Below are 17,604 nucleotides of genomic sequence, written 5' to 3' on the forward strand. Positions count from 1 at the left end.
TTCAGTCTTAAGGAGGCATATTGCGATGAATCATGATTAGTTGTAATTAATCGCAGCAAATGATGTGATTCGTTCACTCATTCAATGTCTGTAAGTGCTTATCCAGTTCAAGGCGGCGGTGGGTCCGGAGCCTACCCGGAATCACTTTTATTGATAAACAGCCCTAATAAAAATACTTAATAATAAGCAATTGAACTTTCTATACAATAGTATTTTGCAACATATCAGCTGGAAATGCCTCCTTAATTTAGGTTCTACCAGAGATTATTGCTTTAATAACACAACGGTATGATCTTTGGTGTAGCAGTCCACACAGGAGGGTCAACATTAGTTCAGTCTGCTGTTGCTGAGAAGTCCTGACTGTAGCCGGTGCTGAGTTTTGATCTCTGTCCTGTTTGTAGTGTAGTGTTACTGCTGTTCTGCTCTGTGTCCTGGGGTTTGTTTGATGTTAGCCATGTCGAGGAGGCTGAGCTAAAACTCTAAGGAACTTACAGTGACCTTAAGACATTCAGAACAATGTGAAACTGGTACAATCAGTAGTTCAGTGAATCCGGCGCTAACCCTGGAGGTTGGGTCCTTTGTGAGTTTTATTTAATATACAGACAGACTGCAACACTGAAGCTATCTGTTATATCTAATGTATTGTGGTCCATCTGTTGTTCTGTATACTTTGTTAGCTCCTTTCACCCTGGGGGGGACCATTCTCAGTGCTGCAGTGACACTGACGTGATGGTGGTGTGTTGGTGTAGAGTGGATCAGACACAGCAGTGGCTACTGGAGATTTTAAACACTATCCACTCAGAGTCCGCTCTGATAGATACACCTTCCTTGTAGGTCCAGCTGGTTAATATCGCATGTAGTGTTTGTGTCGGTCATCCTCTAGTCCTTCGTCAGTAGACGCTGCCCACAGGATACTGTGTGTGTGTGTGTGTGTGTGTGAGAGAGAGAGAGAGAGAGAGAGAGAGAGAAAGAGAAAGAAAGAGAGAGAGAGACCTACCTTCACCTACCTTATTTCTTGTCCTGAACCTCCAGAGATTAGCCTGCCTAATTGAAGTCGTGTGGCTATCTCGGACTCTTCAAGAACACCGGAACGCAGTCCCTCCTGCCTTAACTGTGTCACTCTGAATAGTTTTAGATTGTCCCTCTCCTGCTGACACCAGGAACGGAAGAAAGAGGGTGAAGTGTTTTTCACACTCCAGTGAAACAGAGGAGCATGAGCCCGAACGGGAGCGCACACCTTGGTCCAGAACACCAGCATTGTCCTCTGGTTTGAGTAAATAATTCTGAGAACATGATGTGGTTCTGGCAGATGCATGAGCTAATGGATCTGACTAATGGTCTTCTGCCTGAAGCTGATGTCTCGGCCACATTGGAAGCTATTCGTTGGAAAAAGATTTCTTTATAGACCACTGGACAGCTCATCACGGTTTCTGAGAAATACAATGTGTCCAGAACTGTAGACGCAAGCTCAATTTTGTCTGGCATGAGGATTAGGCAGAATGTAAAGCCACCGTGACATGGTGGAGAGAGAGAGAGAGAGAGAGAGAGAGAGAGAGAGAGAGGGAGGGAGGAGTGGTATAATTTATCAGTGACTTTCTGATGAATACAATCAACTATAACAAGAGCATTCATCTCCCTTTAGAAGTGTGGGGTCATTATTATTGTGTTTGTTGTATGTTAAAGTTATGCTATATAATAATCACAGACATATGCATTATTTATGAAATAGATATATATCATTGGGTGGCACAGCAGGTAGTGTCGCTATCACACAGCTCCAGGGACCTGGAGGTTGTGGGTTCGAGTCCTGCTCCGGGTGACTGTCTGAGTGTGGTGTGTTCTCCCTGTGTCTGTGTGGGTTTCCTCCAGGTGACTGTCTGTGAGGAGTGTGGTGTTTTCTCCCTGTGTCTGAGTGGGTTTCCTCCGGGTGACTGTCTCTGAGGAGTGTGGTGTGTTCTCTCTGTGTCTGCGTGGGTTTCCTCCGGGTGACTGTCTGTGAGGAGTGTGGTGTGTTCTCTCTGTGTCTGCGTGGGTTTCGTCCGGGTGACTGTCTGTGAGGAGTGTGGTGTGTTCTCCCTGTGTCTGCGTGGGTTTCCTCCGGGTGACTGTCTGTGAGGTGTGTGGTGTGTTCTCTCTGTGTCTGTGTGGGTTTCCTCCGGGTGACTGTCTGTGAGGTGTGTGGTGTGTTTTCCCTGTGTCTGCGTGGGTTTCGTCCGGGTGACTGTCTGTGAGGTGTGTGGTGTGTTTTCCCTGTGTCTGCGTCGGTTTCCTCCGGGTGCTCCAGTTTCCTGCCACGCTCTAAAAACACACGTTGGTAGGTGGATTGCCGACTCAAAAGTGTCCATAGGTGTGAGCGTGTGAGTGAACGTGTGTGTGTCTGTGTTGCCCTGTGAAGGACTGGCGCCCCCTCCAGGGTGTATTCCTGCCTTGTGCCCAATGATTCCAGGTGGACTCTGGACCCACCCCATCCCAGAACTGGATAAGGGTTACAGATTATAAATAAATGAATATCATGATCTTGAACCAGTGGGGTCTCTGCAACTCAAGCCGTATTTTCTATATCACCGCTGTCCATTGAAAAACCTGTATATCCGTTTTTGTTGATTAACTACATCAATTCTACAAAGCAGCAGTCATTCACACTGTGTGAAAAACAATAGAAGTGTTTGAAAATTATAAGATTATTATCTTTTTACATTGACTTTACATTGAAAATTCAGAAGGTTTTTTTCCTTCTCCTGTAAAGTTAATATTTAGGAGATGATCATGTTTTTGTTTGGTCAAAGACGACTGGGTTAAATGTTTAGAATATGGCCTTCTTACCAACCACGAGTCAGAATTTGTTCACAAAACTACAAATACTAACTGTCCAGACACTTATTTTAAGGTACACATATTTTTTTTTTTTCTGTACAGTCTGACAAAACAGAAGAGGAATTCAAGATACGACAAATACCTGCAGTCTTGGAGTTACAGCTGATTAGAAATAGACTTTTGCTTACTGTAAAAGTGGGTGTCGTGGTCTGATACAGGATAGAGGTTAGATCGTGATCAGGAAGGTGGTGACTCACCTAGAGAGAGGTTGACCAAATATGGGAACCTGTCCTGCATTATTCCTGGTTGTAGGTTGAATGTGGGGTCCACTTTTCACTGCAATACATTGCAATCAAGATAGAAACATGTCTTTTAACTTGGTTATGGACATGTTAGGTGCATGAATACGTTCCAAAGCTTTCACAGTCGCAATCACACAGCTCCAGGGACCTGGAGGTTGTGGGTTTGAGTCCCGCTCCGGCTGACTGTCTGAGGAGTGTGATGTGTTCTCCCTGTGTCTGTGTGGGTTTCCTCCGGGTGACTGTCTGAGGAGTGTGGTGTGTTCTCCCTGTGTCTGTGTGGGTTTCCTCCGGGTGACTGTCTAAGGAGTGTGGTGTGTTCTCCCTGTGTCTGTGTGGGTCTCCTGCAGGTGACTGTCTGTGAGGAGTGTGGTGTGTTCTCCCTGTGTCTGCGTGGGTTTCCTCCGGGTGACTGTCTGTGAGGAGTGTGGTGTGTTCTCCCTGTGTCTGCGTGGGTTTCCTCCGGGTGACTGTCTGTGAGGAGTGTTGTGTTTTCTCCCTGTGTCTGTGTGGGTTTCCTCCGGGAGCTCTGGTTTCCTCCCACAGTCCAAAAACACACGTTGGTAGGTGGGTTGGCGACTCAAACGTATCTGTAGCTGTGAGTGTGTGTGTGTTGCCCTGTGAAGGACTGGCGCCCCCTCCAGGGTGTGTTCCTGCCTTGCACCCAGTGATCCCTGGGAGACTCTGGACCCACCGCGACCTTGAACTGAATATGCGCTTACAGACAATGAATGAATGAATGAACATCTGTCATTATATGGTAACTGTTATGTAGTATTAAAAATAACAATTATTTATTAATTCCTAACCTAATAGTATTTTAAAAATTGCAAGTGTGATAGATAAATACATTATGTATAAGTTGAATAAAATGACAAAAAACAGGAGAATGATTGAACTTTGACCTTCATGACCCTGATCAGGACAGCAGGCTTACAGAAGATGAGAGAATGAATGAATGATGTAACATGGTGGTGAACTTATTGCAATATTATAACTCTGTCCAACTGAATTTATAAATCGCTGCTTTCTGTATTTCTTATCGTTTGCCATACTACCCCAAACTTTTGAAACTGAGGTTTGTACTAAATGTGCTCTTTTGCTTTCATTGAGCCACTACATTATGTATCTCAAGACCATGTTTTGATAGTAAAGCCCCCTCTGTTTAATCAAGTACTTTAAGGATTGATTGTGCCCAAAGCCAGATACAGACATAGAGTCTGCTCTTGCTTCAGGGGTTTGAAAATATAAGTTTTTAAGGTCAGAATGTCCACCTCATGAATGCCGATGTAGGGGCCGGCTGTAAGCAGGCTCTCAGCTATGCTGGTCAGTTTGTTTACACTATAGCGAGCGCCTGTGTTTGGGTGAATGGGGGGAGTTTGGTGGGCATAGGAATTACTGAAGTGTTTTCCAGTTAACTGTGGAAGCGGTTGGCTTCCAGAATCTCAGTCCAGTCACGTAGCTCCTGAGAGACACCGAGATCGCGCCGAGATAAATCATCAGCAAACATACTGAGCACGTTCTCAGCACTGTGCCTTTACTCCAAAGGCTTACGGAGCACGACTTGTTTGAGTGGTCTATTTGGGCTGCTTCCTGCTGACTCCTTAGTTGTCGTCCAACCAGAGTGTTTCCAGTTCACTGTTCCAGTTGAGTTGTCTAACCTAACTGGCTTGTTTGAGTTGTCTAATCTGACTTAATCTGCAGACATTTGTCTGGTATGACTCCTTCCAGTTAGCTGCTCCCGTTGTCGCTTATTGCCAGATATGCAAAACTTAGATTTGAGTTTTATCTATTTTGGCTCATTCCTGTTGACCACTGTTGATGTAATTAACAAATGACATTTGCTGATGGCCTATTTTCCACAAAGGAACTATGACAAAATGTTTTTGTACTATTTGGTAATGATTAAAAGCTAATCGATAACATGAAAGACTGATAAATGACTCATTATTTCTGTTTTAAAAACAGAAATACACAAGGAAATAAAAACAGGAAAATTCTCAGTGTGTTTGCTGTTGTCAGGGTGGCAACACTCAAAGAAACTATTTTTTAGGAGTTGACTCATCTTGGCAGTCATCTGGGAGTCACTTATAGGCCAAGGATTCATAGAGTTGAATCACATAAAGTTGACTCATTCTCGATTTGCGACACCTTCTGCAGCAATTATAACCTTAAAATTAATTAATTCATTCATTATCTGTAAGCGCTTATCCAATTCAGGGTCACAGAGCCTACCTGGAATCATTGGGCGCAAGGCGGGAATACACCCTGGAGGGGGCACCAGTCCTTCACAATGATTCCAGGTAGGCTCTGGACCCACCGTGACCCTGAATTGGATAAGCGGTTACGGATAATGGATGGATGGATGTTGATCTAATGTGACTCTGTCATGAGGGGTAACACTTCTCTGTTTGTGGTAGCACAAATCCAGCCCTCTGAGTCCAGGAAACCCTGAAATGTATAAGTCTAACTTCCTGGAAAGGTAAAGGGTCTAACCCGGAGGAACAGGGCAGCCTAGCTCTTAATCGAGGGAGCAACTCACAGAACCTGAAGGCGTATTGCTTAGGGACCACCATATACTTGCCAGAATCGAGAAAGGAGTTGGCTTAGTCAGTAAAGCACTGGCTGTCAATGTCCAGCAGACCCTGAAGACATGATGTTTGTCCGTAAAGATTGTGCGTTCAGGTTCTGCTAGTTCCACGGTGTCCCACACTTAAGGACAAGACTGCCCATCTCCTCCAGTTTAAAGATTCTCGTCACAGAAGTTCACACCTTTTGAATTTCAGTAGTTCTAGTGTGGGAGGGCTTGGTCTATGGTAGCACAAAAATCCCAGTAGTACGCCCTGCTGATAGACACATACCAGTTTACTCATGTTATTATCCTATACTAAGGCTTTTACTTAAGTGACTGCACTACCATGGACTTTTTATTCTAGCTCCCTCTCCATAACTGTTTTTACTGTAGATGCATTTCATATCTACTAACTCGTGCATGTGGCTCATTTTTCTCAGTGTTTTGGAGTTAATGGAATGCTCTACTTATTGCTCCAACCAGGAATGTATGGCATTTTTTCACCCCTAATGTAGATTGCGAATATGTCAATTGGAATCTAAATATGGATATGTCAGGGTGATTTTTACGTTTTAAATTCAGAACAAGTTCCAGTGTGTAAAGAATCAATGACACTCTTCACTTGTTTTATGTGTGGCACAATTAGTTCAGCTTCGTTATGGAGTTTTGATGCGGCCCGCCCCAGCTTGCGGCGCAATGGGGAGCTAATTTTACAGCCGCCAGCCAGATGTTTACACGTCCAATCGATTCGGTAAGCCCATGGAAGCGTGCTACCTGACATCGCTAAATATCGCTATCTGCCTGTCAATCTCACACTGGGGGAGAGAAAGCGTGAGAGAGAAAAAGAGACAGAGAGAAAGAGGTAGATAGGGAGGGAAAGATATTGATAACGAACACATATAATTATCCAACCTGACAAATCACAAGTTTAATTGGTGGTCAGTGCCCAGACATAACATATTGAGATGTCTCTGACCTTTTCGCTAAACAAATTCAATGAAGAAAACAAACCCTGTCCAAGTAGACCAAAAAACACTCTGAGAACCTATCACAAAACTGTTGGGAGTGTCATTTTGGGTCACCCAAACCCCAAAGCACCCTTTGTTCATGTCAGAGATCACCCTGCATTCACTTAACTATCAGTCAAAATGACAAGTAAATGTCTTTAGACATCAGACATAATAGAACTCAGCTACATAGAGAAGAAAAAAAGCTCAGTCATACATAACATGGGTCTCTTACCAGCTGTGCAAGACTTGGTATTTTTCCCTTAAACGTTGCCCACCATAATCATAATCAGCACTTAAAACATCCTTGCTTCCATTGTGAGACGACTAAGTCAAAAGTATGGGTCTGCAAGGATATGGAGCTGTCAGTAGCCCTTCTCTGGAAAGGACAACACACAGATACCAGGCATGAATAGGAACCAGGCCTCAATGATAATAGTACAAAAAAAAGTGAGAATGCAGGTTGGTAATCATACTTTGGTCCTTGTGGAGTCTGCAATTAGTAATTTTCTTGTAAAAAATGTTGTGGAGGTTCCTGTCCACTTTGAGGCCCTGGAGAAGTGACGATGCCACCAATAACTGATGTTTGAAATGCGTGGAAGGACCAGTGGCCTGCTTGTGTTACCACAGATACAGCCCCCCTAACCCAGAATAACTCAGATTCTTAAAATGGGAGTGGTTCCTGATGAGGGGAAACTCCAAGCAGCAGGGAAAGGAGTGGGCCTGTCAAAGGAAAGGAGTGGGCCCACAAGCAGTGGGCCTGTCCTTAAATGACGGAGCACCAGAGGTAGTATGTGAACCAAGTCTGTCTGGCAAGGCACACTGATGCTGTACTGAATAAGAATATTTGGTTCCAAAATCACGTCTTGCTCTGGCTCTCAAGATTGTGCATTTGGGTTCCACAGGGTGCAAGGTGTTCCCTTGTTTAGGACAAAGCTGTTCTGTTACCCCAAGTTGGAGTTTCCTTTGCCAGAGGAGTCCCATTTGACTTTCAGTGTTACTCAAAGTGTGTCAGGCTGGATCTGTGGTAGCACAAGTAGACCACTGGTCCCTGCCGTGATTAGCCGGACCTTCAAGATGGGGATAACTCTTTTCAGATGAATGTGTTGAGCTGCTGAGTGAAATGGAAGGGATGCAACAGCACTGCTCTAACTTTCTTGACTTCAGAAAAATGTGCACATGGAAATTGATCCCTTTTCTTACTTACAAAGATTATAAACCAGGCTGAGTAATTCTTATGCGTAGATTTCATCAATGTTATTTAAGACAGGAAGATCAAGGGACCTTTGAGAAAGGATTAAGTAAACAAAGACTAAGTCGAGTTCACCTTGCCTAAGGCTTACCATAGTCTAGACTCAGCCTTGCGTACAATAGAACACTAACGAACAAAACCGACCTGGCTGGATGCCACCAGCACACTAAACATTTTGACTCTGTAGCACAAGATGTATGTTGCCTGTAAGCACTGCGTTCAATGCACTATTCTGTTCCATTGAAAAAAAAAAGTGCAAAACAGCTAGCTCCCTTCATGCACGTTGTAATTGTATGACATCGGAACTCATGCGGAGTAAATGTGGATTATTTGTGTTAGCAAGGCAGGTTTCCCCTTGTATTGTTGGCTCCCTTCTGTCAGTCGCAAGAGCTGTAGTTGGTGTGCCGTCTTTATGGATTGCTGCCACATCCATGGGCCGAAATAGGCATTTATCTCGCTGGGTCGCATGCATTACAGAGTGCTAAACAGCTTTGACAAGACCCCCCCCCCCCCCCCTTCACCCACTTTCTGCAGCATTCTGCTGGAATCATGCTGTGAGAGCAAGACCAAGAGAGAAAGAGAAAGAGAGAAAAAGAAGCATATTTTTTTCGTTCTGTCACCTGCACGTGTGAAAGACGAGAATGATGTGCCGACAGAACCCGTTAACAAATGTGTTCTCCACACGATTACTGTGGCAGGGTGGAAAATCAGCCACAGAGTTATGGATCACAGCAAGATGAGGTGTGGGGTGGTGGTGGGGGGGGGTGATTGGCAGGTGTGTGAAAGATAGAGAATGAAGGTGGGATTGGTAGGAGGTTTAAAAAGACAGTGAAACTTTATAACTGTGAACGAGGGAAGCTCCCTGTTCATTTTCCTGAAAACCCTTCCTTTTCAAATACTTACACACATATTGAACACAGATATATTTTTGATGCATAATCTGTAAGCACCATTTTATCAGCGGTCAGTTTTTGACCACAGAGTCTTTTTTGGGTGGTTGCCTGCCACTAATGTGAGGACTTGAGGAAGCAAGACTTGTTGAGTCATGAATTCCAGCCTGCAAAAAAGCCACAAATTGAGCAATGAAGCCTGACCACTAGTCTATATTCGGTAAATAAATTACTAACATTTTAATAACATTTGTCAGACAAAGAAGCATTTCTACGATGCTGTGGCCAGAGCTAGCATTTCCTAGCAGGAATTAGTACAGGGACAGTGCACCATATCAGCTGTAGCATGGCTGTCTTTGGGAGATCTAAGGTTAAGTGCCTCTTTTCAAGGTTTCTTGGACATTATCTCATGTCATCAACTCTTCAACAAAGCAAATTGCTTCTCACCATTAGCCTGCATAATCAAACATGAGGGTAGCTTGCATTCTTCTTGCTTTCTTCTTTTCCTCATCAGAACAAGAAAATTCACTTTTACATCCTTCTGGAACCGGGTATAAGATGGCAGAAATGACTTCGGATTCGAAAATTGAGTCTCGCTAAAGACTCTTTTACACTGTCCGAGGGGATTCAGGATTGGGAATTAGTTGTAAATTAGGACAATTATTAATATGTATCTGTAAAATAATGTCTCATTCGCTCAGCTTGACTTCAGTTAGGTGGGAAACAGATGAGCGCTGGGACTGTGGCTCTGTCCCTATCATTTTTTCTTTTTTTTGTGCCTAGCTCAGAGAACAGGAGGCAAAGATGCTTGAGGCATTCTGGGATATTTAAAGCATCGTTATGTCTACTGGCCTGACAGAGGCTGTTAAACAGTTAACCCTATCAGACAAGGCCGAGCTCACATGGACCAGACCCACATGTGCAACAAGCACTAATCAGGTCTAAAGAGGTCAGGCTGAGGTAAATTACCCAGGATATTAAGCAGGGCTTTGGGTGTATCGCACTGATGCTTTTTCCATTAAGGAAGGGGCGGCCTGGGTGTGCAGAGATGGAGTCGGAGGCTCCGTATGAGTTGAGAAGAAGCAGCACTAAGGCAGCATGCCAGCAAGATGTCCTCTGAGCTTACTATGGCAGCAACACTTTGATGTCAACATGGTTCCCACTGTGAGGCACGATTTATCCCATGAGCTCCAGTGACACCTCCAGGGATTCGTTTGCAGACCTTCTGGAACTGAGCTCAGAAGCTCCCCCTAATCGCATCAGGCCAAAGATAAATGCAAAGAAGATGTCACCTTGCATTGATATCATGATTTGTTTGCGGAGGAGAAAGGAGAACAGCTTGAGCGATTAATCTGGAGATTTTTCGCAGGCTGTGATTGAAAGGTTACGCAATTTACAGGGAACGATCTGATGGTTGTTCTTGAAGATTGTGGAATTAGTGAGGACAGGAGCACATTGCACTTCGGCACTCATAAGGAGAAATGACCCAAATTGGGGTTTTAATTGGTTATTTCACAAGGACGTGAAGAACACTCATCCTGGCAGCTTTGTGTGGATTATAGAACATCTGAGTCATCCTTGCTACCCTGTTGTGATGCAAGTCTTTAAAAAATTGTAGGCTGAAGTTTGTTCAGTTGGCCCTGTTTGCAGGGGTTATTGGCACATGAACTTACAGTGGTGATACTTCCTGTAGCCAGTTGCAAAAGCTGAATTTAAAATCCTAGTTTGGATGTAATTTGCCACAATGTTCAAGTTTGCCATTTATTAAAATTTAACTGGTTGCATCCAGTAAAATAGTTTCAGTGTAGTTCTATTTTTTGTGTGTGTTATTTAAGGTTTGATGTAAAAGCAAAGAAAACGTATCTCAATTTCAAGTAGCAATTTTGTTAACACCATATTTACTAACCTTGATGATCGTTCAATGATAAAGTATAATTAAAATGTTGTGTACAAGTCTCTTTTTGTAAGAAATAAAACACATTCTAAAATTAAGAAAATGAAGCACTGAAATAGAGAAAAGAGCGATTCCACTGCATGTTGATAATATGAATGTCAATTTTATTTATATTGAGGAATGTTACTGATTGGCTGCACAGTCAAAATCTTATTCTGTGTGATAATGCTTTGATCTACCATTATTCTCTATTATTTAAGACATACTTGTTAGTCAAGGACTGTACGATTTAACTATGATGCCATTTGGACTAAGTAATGCCCCTGTCAACTTTCAGCATCCCATGGAGGTATTCACTCACATATTCACTCACACCTGTGAACACTTTTACACACTCAACCCGCTCATAGCCTCACACCTGCAGAAAGCTGCTCACATTCATGCAGTCACTCACACACTCACACAATAAGAAAACCTGTCCTCTTCTTATCAGGATATAACCCATCTATATTTATAACACAAGCAATACTTATAAGAACACAGTTATTAAGGGTTCGGTGTATTACATCAGTAAAAGCCCTCTTCTGTATCAAAATATAATAACTGGGAGGGGCTGTTACTCCTTCAACTCTACCCACCACTTCAGAAATTCCATCTACTATTCATATGTTTTGTTGTTATTTAAGTAATAAGTGACTGCTCTTCTTCCCATGTTGATTCTCTCTCTCTCTCTCTCTCTCTCTCTCTCTCTCACTCTCCCAGACTCAGAGACATCTGAGCACGAGCCAGTGTGTGTTTTCTGGTCTCCGCCCCCTCCCCACTCTCTCTCTCTCTCTCTCTCTCTCTCTCTCTCTCTCTCTCTCTCTCTCTTCAGAGCGGCTTTCTCTCTTCACGATGCTGCTGCTGCTGGGATTGTGTCCACTCTCTCCATCACGCTGAGATTCTTGTGAGGACTTAACCGTGCTGACTGGACCCTGTTGTTTTGTGAGTGTGTATGTGTGTGTGAGTGTGTCTGTGTGTCTGGGATGCGGGATGTGCAGTGATGGCTCGCGGCTCCTGCATGCGCTTCATCGCATTATCGTTGTTGCTGATGCTGCTGTTGCCGAGCTCTTCTACAGCTGCACGAGGAGGTGAGTATCTCAGTCATGGAAAAGTTTTCAAAGCGCGGTGGGCTGAAGTAATGTTCGTTGGTCCGGGGATCAGTGTGGATTATATTAATGAATTAGTAAATCTCTCAATCATATTCAGGGATAAAGTGAAGGTTTTAAATGTGGAGAGTCTAATGGACTTAGCTTAACTCACTCATTTGTACTTAGCAGGAAGGAAATTCTCCACAAGGGGGCACTTTCAGATTTCATTCTTTCTTTGATGCTCTCTTTATTTTAAACTCTTATACACTGTATTTGTTCTTACTCTCTCTCTCTCTATGTGTATCTGTTCTTTCCCAGCTTTCTATATTTGTATATCACACACACACACACACACACACACACAGGGTTATTAACTGGGGTAAGGACACTCTTACTAATCAATCACCATGTTTATATATATATTTTCTTTTCAACTCCTGGCTTTCAACTCCTTCACTAATCAATTACACATTTGCTCACTCACTCACTCACTCACTCACTCACTCACTCACTCACATTTAGCAGGTGATAATTCGCCACAAGGGGAAGCAATAGCTCATGGTGCTTTTCATCAATGATACTGACTCCTTGTTTATAAATAAATCCCTAATCACCGCTGATTTGTTTTGAACTACTGACTATAACTGATTCCTCATTAATTGTATGATCCAGCTTAATTGATTAATCACAAGTGCTCTTACTGGATGTGTTACTCTGTATCTGTGAACACTCCTCACTGCTCTGTTCTAGTGTGGTGAGAGAGAAAGATAGCGAGACAAAATGTGTGTGTGTGTGTGTGTGTGAGAGAGAGAGAGAGAGAGAGAGAGAGAGAGAGAGAGAGAGAGAGAGAGAGATCTGTTAGTGCCCTAAAGCTGAAATCTGTGTGTGTGTGTGTGTGTGTGTGTGTGTGTGTGTGTGTGTGTGTGTGTGTGCATATATGTGAATGTGCAGCGTTGTGCATGGTGCAGATTCAACAGGCAGCGCAGGATTTATTCTACTGAAATGCCATTAAGCTCTCCCTCTATTCTCTCATTTTCTGTTTACGCTATGTGTCTTTCGATCTCTCACCACACTTCCACATGTATTTTAACAATATATTTAAATATAAGTCAGTATATCTGGACACAACTTCTCTGATAACCTCTGATAATTCACTTTTTTTTTACTGATCCTTTAATGTATTAGTAATTGCTACTGTTCGGATGACATTTCATTTAAGCTGAAATATGTATTAAATTTCATAAATAACCCTCACTTGTTTACTCATTCCTTTGTTTCTTGTTCTTTTTACTCTCTCTCTCTCTCTCTCTCTCTCTCTCTCTCTCTCTCTCTCTCTCTCTCTCTCATTTAACTCTTAAAAAACCAGAGCTTCTTGTTGTTTGACGCAAAAGCTGAAACACAGCAAATACTCATTTAATCATCAAAATGACACTGAGATTTTACAATAAAGTTAAAAAATTATACGTATATTTGTCATGCCGATCCCTGTATTTCATCATGTGATTAATCAGGATTAATCACAGAATATTCCTCAGATTAGTGCAATGCATTGTTTTAATTGATAGACACCAATTATATTAATATAATATAAAATATAATGAATATAAATCGATTCTTTTAGTATACATTTAAATATCCATCATTAAAAGCTTAAAGGCAAGACCAAATGTAATTAATCATGATTAATCACAGCAAATTATGCCATTTTATTTTTCAAAATGTATTGACATCCCTAATATATATTCATACAGCAATTTCACACATGTGCTTAACACAGAATCTCTAAGGAATACTTCACTCAGCCAATCAGATCAGAGCTCATTTACATAGATCAACCTGTTAATTCAGGACTATTTCCTATATAAGCAAAGGTGGATCGTATAAACACAAGGAAACTGCAGCTGTTTAAGGCTAGTCTTTAAGCGCTCAGTTATATGAGCTGTAATTGCATTTCTGATCCATCTGATGTGTTGGTATCTGAAGTCAGAAGAGCCGCGGGGGGCTTTTGTGGCTGACCGCAGAGTGGAAAGTGTTTTATTGTGTGGCGCTTCTGACCCTCTAGGGCTGTTAAAGTGGAAAAAAAAAATCACATAATCCCCCACCAGTCACAGCCTGGAATGCAAATGCCAGGGGGTTGTTCAATATGTGAGAACATTGCAAGACATTTAGGATGAAATGACATTTGCTTTTACATTTATGGGATTTGGCAGGGACTCGAAACTCCAGATGTCTCTTGATAATCGTGTCTCAGATGCAGGTTAATGTAGTCCTGGGTGGCAATAAAATTTCCAAAAATTACGACACATGTCACTGGAAAGAGCAGATATTCATAACAATGTATGTTTTGATTCATTATAATGTGCAGGACATTTATGATCACTAAATGAGCTCTCGTCAAGTGGTGGCGCTGTTTAATTAAATCATTATTGAATGTAAAGGAGAGTTACAGAAACAGTGCTGTAATCTGCTTGTGGGAGAGTTACTCAAACACAAATTTTATGGAGCTTACAATTAGGGTTAAGTTTAGGGTTAGGATTATGGCTAGAGTAAGTTTTAAGGCTGATTTGTCATTATGGGTTGCCAGACATCCACCTGAACATTCAGAAATTTATTTAATACTCATTTAACAAGGGACTTTGATATTTAGTATACTCTGTACACTTTTGGGAATGACCTTTTAGTAAAATATGTCTCTGCTGAGGTCAAGTCCAAGGATTCTCTTAATATATCACTGTACTGTAGTATTCCTGCTTGAGCTGGGAGTTGAACCCCAGTCATTTCTGTGATAGGTGAAGCACAGTGGTGTTTTTTTTTTTTTTTTTGGGCTGTAATTGCTGCAAATGTCCTCTGAACGTCCCCGCTGATCTGACTTTGACCTTTCGACCTCTGCTTAACTTAACCGAACCCTCGCCAGCAGCCATTTGCAAGTCGATGAGAGGATGAGCCCCAAGGATATGACATTGTCCATAATTAATGAGTAATATTCATCCCCCATGTTCATGTGCGGATGTGTTAGTGATTCTTGGGCCTTCCATGAATGTCCATAAGGACATTATAAATGAATAAAAGTGAGTTTACAATCTAATTGGCTGATTGTCCCGCTTTAAAATAAACTTGAGGATTTAGAGGGCTTATGAATGCCTTATTAATGGTTAATAATGGACTTCTTACATGTTATTAATGAGCAGTTTTTGCTAACAACTTACCTAATAATCTAGCTAACTTTCTATTTGTCGTCTTTATCCCACATTTATATTTATTAGGTGTAGCCTCTAGTTTTATTTTGCCTTTTTTTACATATATAATAATGGCTTATTAATTATTTCTAATATGCATTAATATACACAATATAGCTTTAATAATTGCAAACTACCAGTAGTTGTGAAATATTTAATATGAAATATATACAGCCACTTATGACCTCCCATCAAATTAACTCTTTTAAAACATGATTGGGCAGGGCTAAACTGTCCCTTTTGTGACATCATAAAGACAATGAGTTAAAAATAGCTTGAATTTTTGTTTGTTTTCATTTTCTATCATTGTATACACATTACATCTGATGTATTTATGTAAACAAATTAAGCCCGTTTTCTGTATGGCAGAGGTCTTCAAATGCTGATTTTGCTGCATGTTCCAGGCCGGGATTTTACAGTGGCACTACACCTGGCCAGTCAGGTGCATTAGCAGTCGCAGCTGTAACCTGAAACAAAGAACTGGATTTGAAGATCTCTGTTCTATGGTATGGACCCTGTTGGAATGTAAAGCAGTGGCATGTGATTGGTTGATTGGATTAAGAACGTTTGCTCTGCGTGTTTGATTGTTGCTTCTGTGAATAGCGTCTGTAGAGGACGTGCTGTTGTAAATTGATATAAGTGGTGTTTCAGTATTGAGCTGAAGTGAGAGGAGTGGTGAGGAAGGGAATGCAGATATAATTCATGTCAAGGTTATAGTTAAATCTGAGCATATACATTATTTTACCATAAAATCAATCTCTTTCTAGTCACAGTCTGAGTGTATACATGAGTGTTTGTGAGAGTGTGTGTCTGTGTGTGTGTATACTTCAAAGTGTTGTGTGCTATTTCTCTTTCTCTAGCATTTTACATCTATTATTCTTCCTTCATCCATTCTCGCTCTCTTTTTCTCCCTCTCTCGCTTTCTCTCCTGAGTCTCCAGTTGGTCTTCTTCTTAGCATTCATTCATTTTTCTCTTTCGTTTCTTTTATATTGGTATATTTTCACAACGCTGCACTGCTTTTAGAGCCATTTTCATTTCCGCTGCATAAAAATAAAAATGAGAGGAAGAAAGGAAGCTGGTTACAAAAGAAAGGCCAAAGAGGAAGATGACAGAGGCATGATGGAAAAAAAAAAGGTCAAGAGAGATGAGGAAGGCAGTGAACGGAGAAGAGTACCTCGCCCCGGACCGAGGAAATTAGACTATCTGTGTTTCTTTCTCTTCCTCTGAAAGCTTTTTGTATTCCGACACTGGACGCAATTTTTGAACGGGACGTCCAGACCTCACAGCGAGGACGAGAGGAAATGGGGACAAAAAAGAAGAGGACAAAAGCACAGGTGGAAAAAAAAACAGAATTAGGGTCAGTGATGGAGTAAAAGGCTTAGAGGGGGTAAGTTAAAGTAGAAAAGAGAGAAGTGTTTTTCTGTAACGATAAGTGCATTCATTAATGTTAACAATAGCATAAAGGATTAGTTATTATTTCAAATATTCATAAACTAATCATACCAACATGAGCCCCATTATTTGATCTGTGCTGATATCTGCACAAAACTTAATGCACTCAACTATTCTGTTAACTCCTTGTTCATAAACAAACCCTGCATCCAAACCTTTCATTCATTTATTATTAATTTAACCTCTTACAAAATCCGCCACAAGATTAAAACCACTGACAGGTGACAGTATCAAAACTGATGTGGCTACAGTGCCCTCTGTCAAGGGGTGAGACGCATCTCGCAGCAAATGAATGGTCTGTCCTTGACCCTGAAATGCAGCCGTTTTAATCAGCTAACACTGGGCTGTGGAACAATGGAACTGCGTTCTCTTATATGATGGAGCTCAGTCGCATGTGGATTGAGTTGGAGTGGTGTTTGTAACCCAGAAATATTCGTGCAAATTCGGTACCTGATCTCACTTGTGTTTCTGTATCTGAACACCATCAAATCCTCACAGCAATGTTCCACTTTCGAATAGAAGAAGGGAACATACTCCTGATTAATGCCCTTCACTTCAGAGGAACCACTGGAAGAGCTGTGATGTCCATAAACCTTTGTCCTGGTACTGTATACTATTAAAATACTACTACTATTGCTACTACTACTAATAATAATAATAATAGTAATAATAATAATATTAATTCACACCGGACCAATAGCACCAGTCAAATCTGAAACCAATCGTGCTGGGGTCCGTCCGCAGGCTACGCCCCCTCCCCTTGCCCCTGATAAATGAATCCATGGGTCTTGCGGGTGGAGATCAATAACGCGGCCTATATGAATATTTAATGCTTCATAAGAATCGATTGGCCACACTGACAGTGATGTAATGATATGTGCCTCTGCATATGATTCAGAAGTAAGTTCAAACTGGGAGTTCGGACCCCCATCTCATCCAAACCCTGGGGTCCTGAAATCAAAACGACCGGTGGGGAACTCACCAAGTGGCCTTTCTCCAGGTTTGAAAGACACCCCCCAGTATACACACGTACACACCAATCAGCCTTAACATTAAA

General features: G+C 41.8%; 1 protein-coding gene across 1 annotated transcript in view; it reads left to right on the plus strand.

Annotated features, from left to right (window-relative positions):
- The first annotated feature begins 11,650 nt into the window (after positions 1-11,650).
- The window catches only part of unc5da (unc-5 netrin receptor Da), a 165,336-nt gene continuing 159,382 nt past the window's right edge, over positions 11,651-17,604 (plus strand). Inside the window, exon 1 of the mRNA XM_066646220.1 lies at positions 11,651-11,858. Within this exon, the coding sequence (XP_066502317.1) occupies positions 11,771-11,858 (88 nt within the window). The 5' untranslated portion in view covers positions 11,651-11,770. The remainder of the gene's footprint in view (positions 11,859-17,604) is intronic.

This window comes from Hoplias malabaricus, chromosome 15 (assembly GCF_029633855.1).
Source record: "Hoplias malabaricus isolate fHopMal1 chromosome 15, fHopMal1.hap1, whole genome shotgun sequence".
Taxonomy (NCBI): domain Eukaryota; kingdom Metazoa; phylum Chordata; class Actinopteri; order Characiformes; family Erythrinidae; genus Hoplias; species Hoplias malabaricus.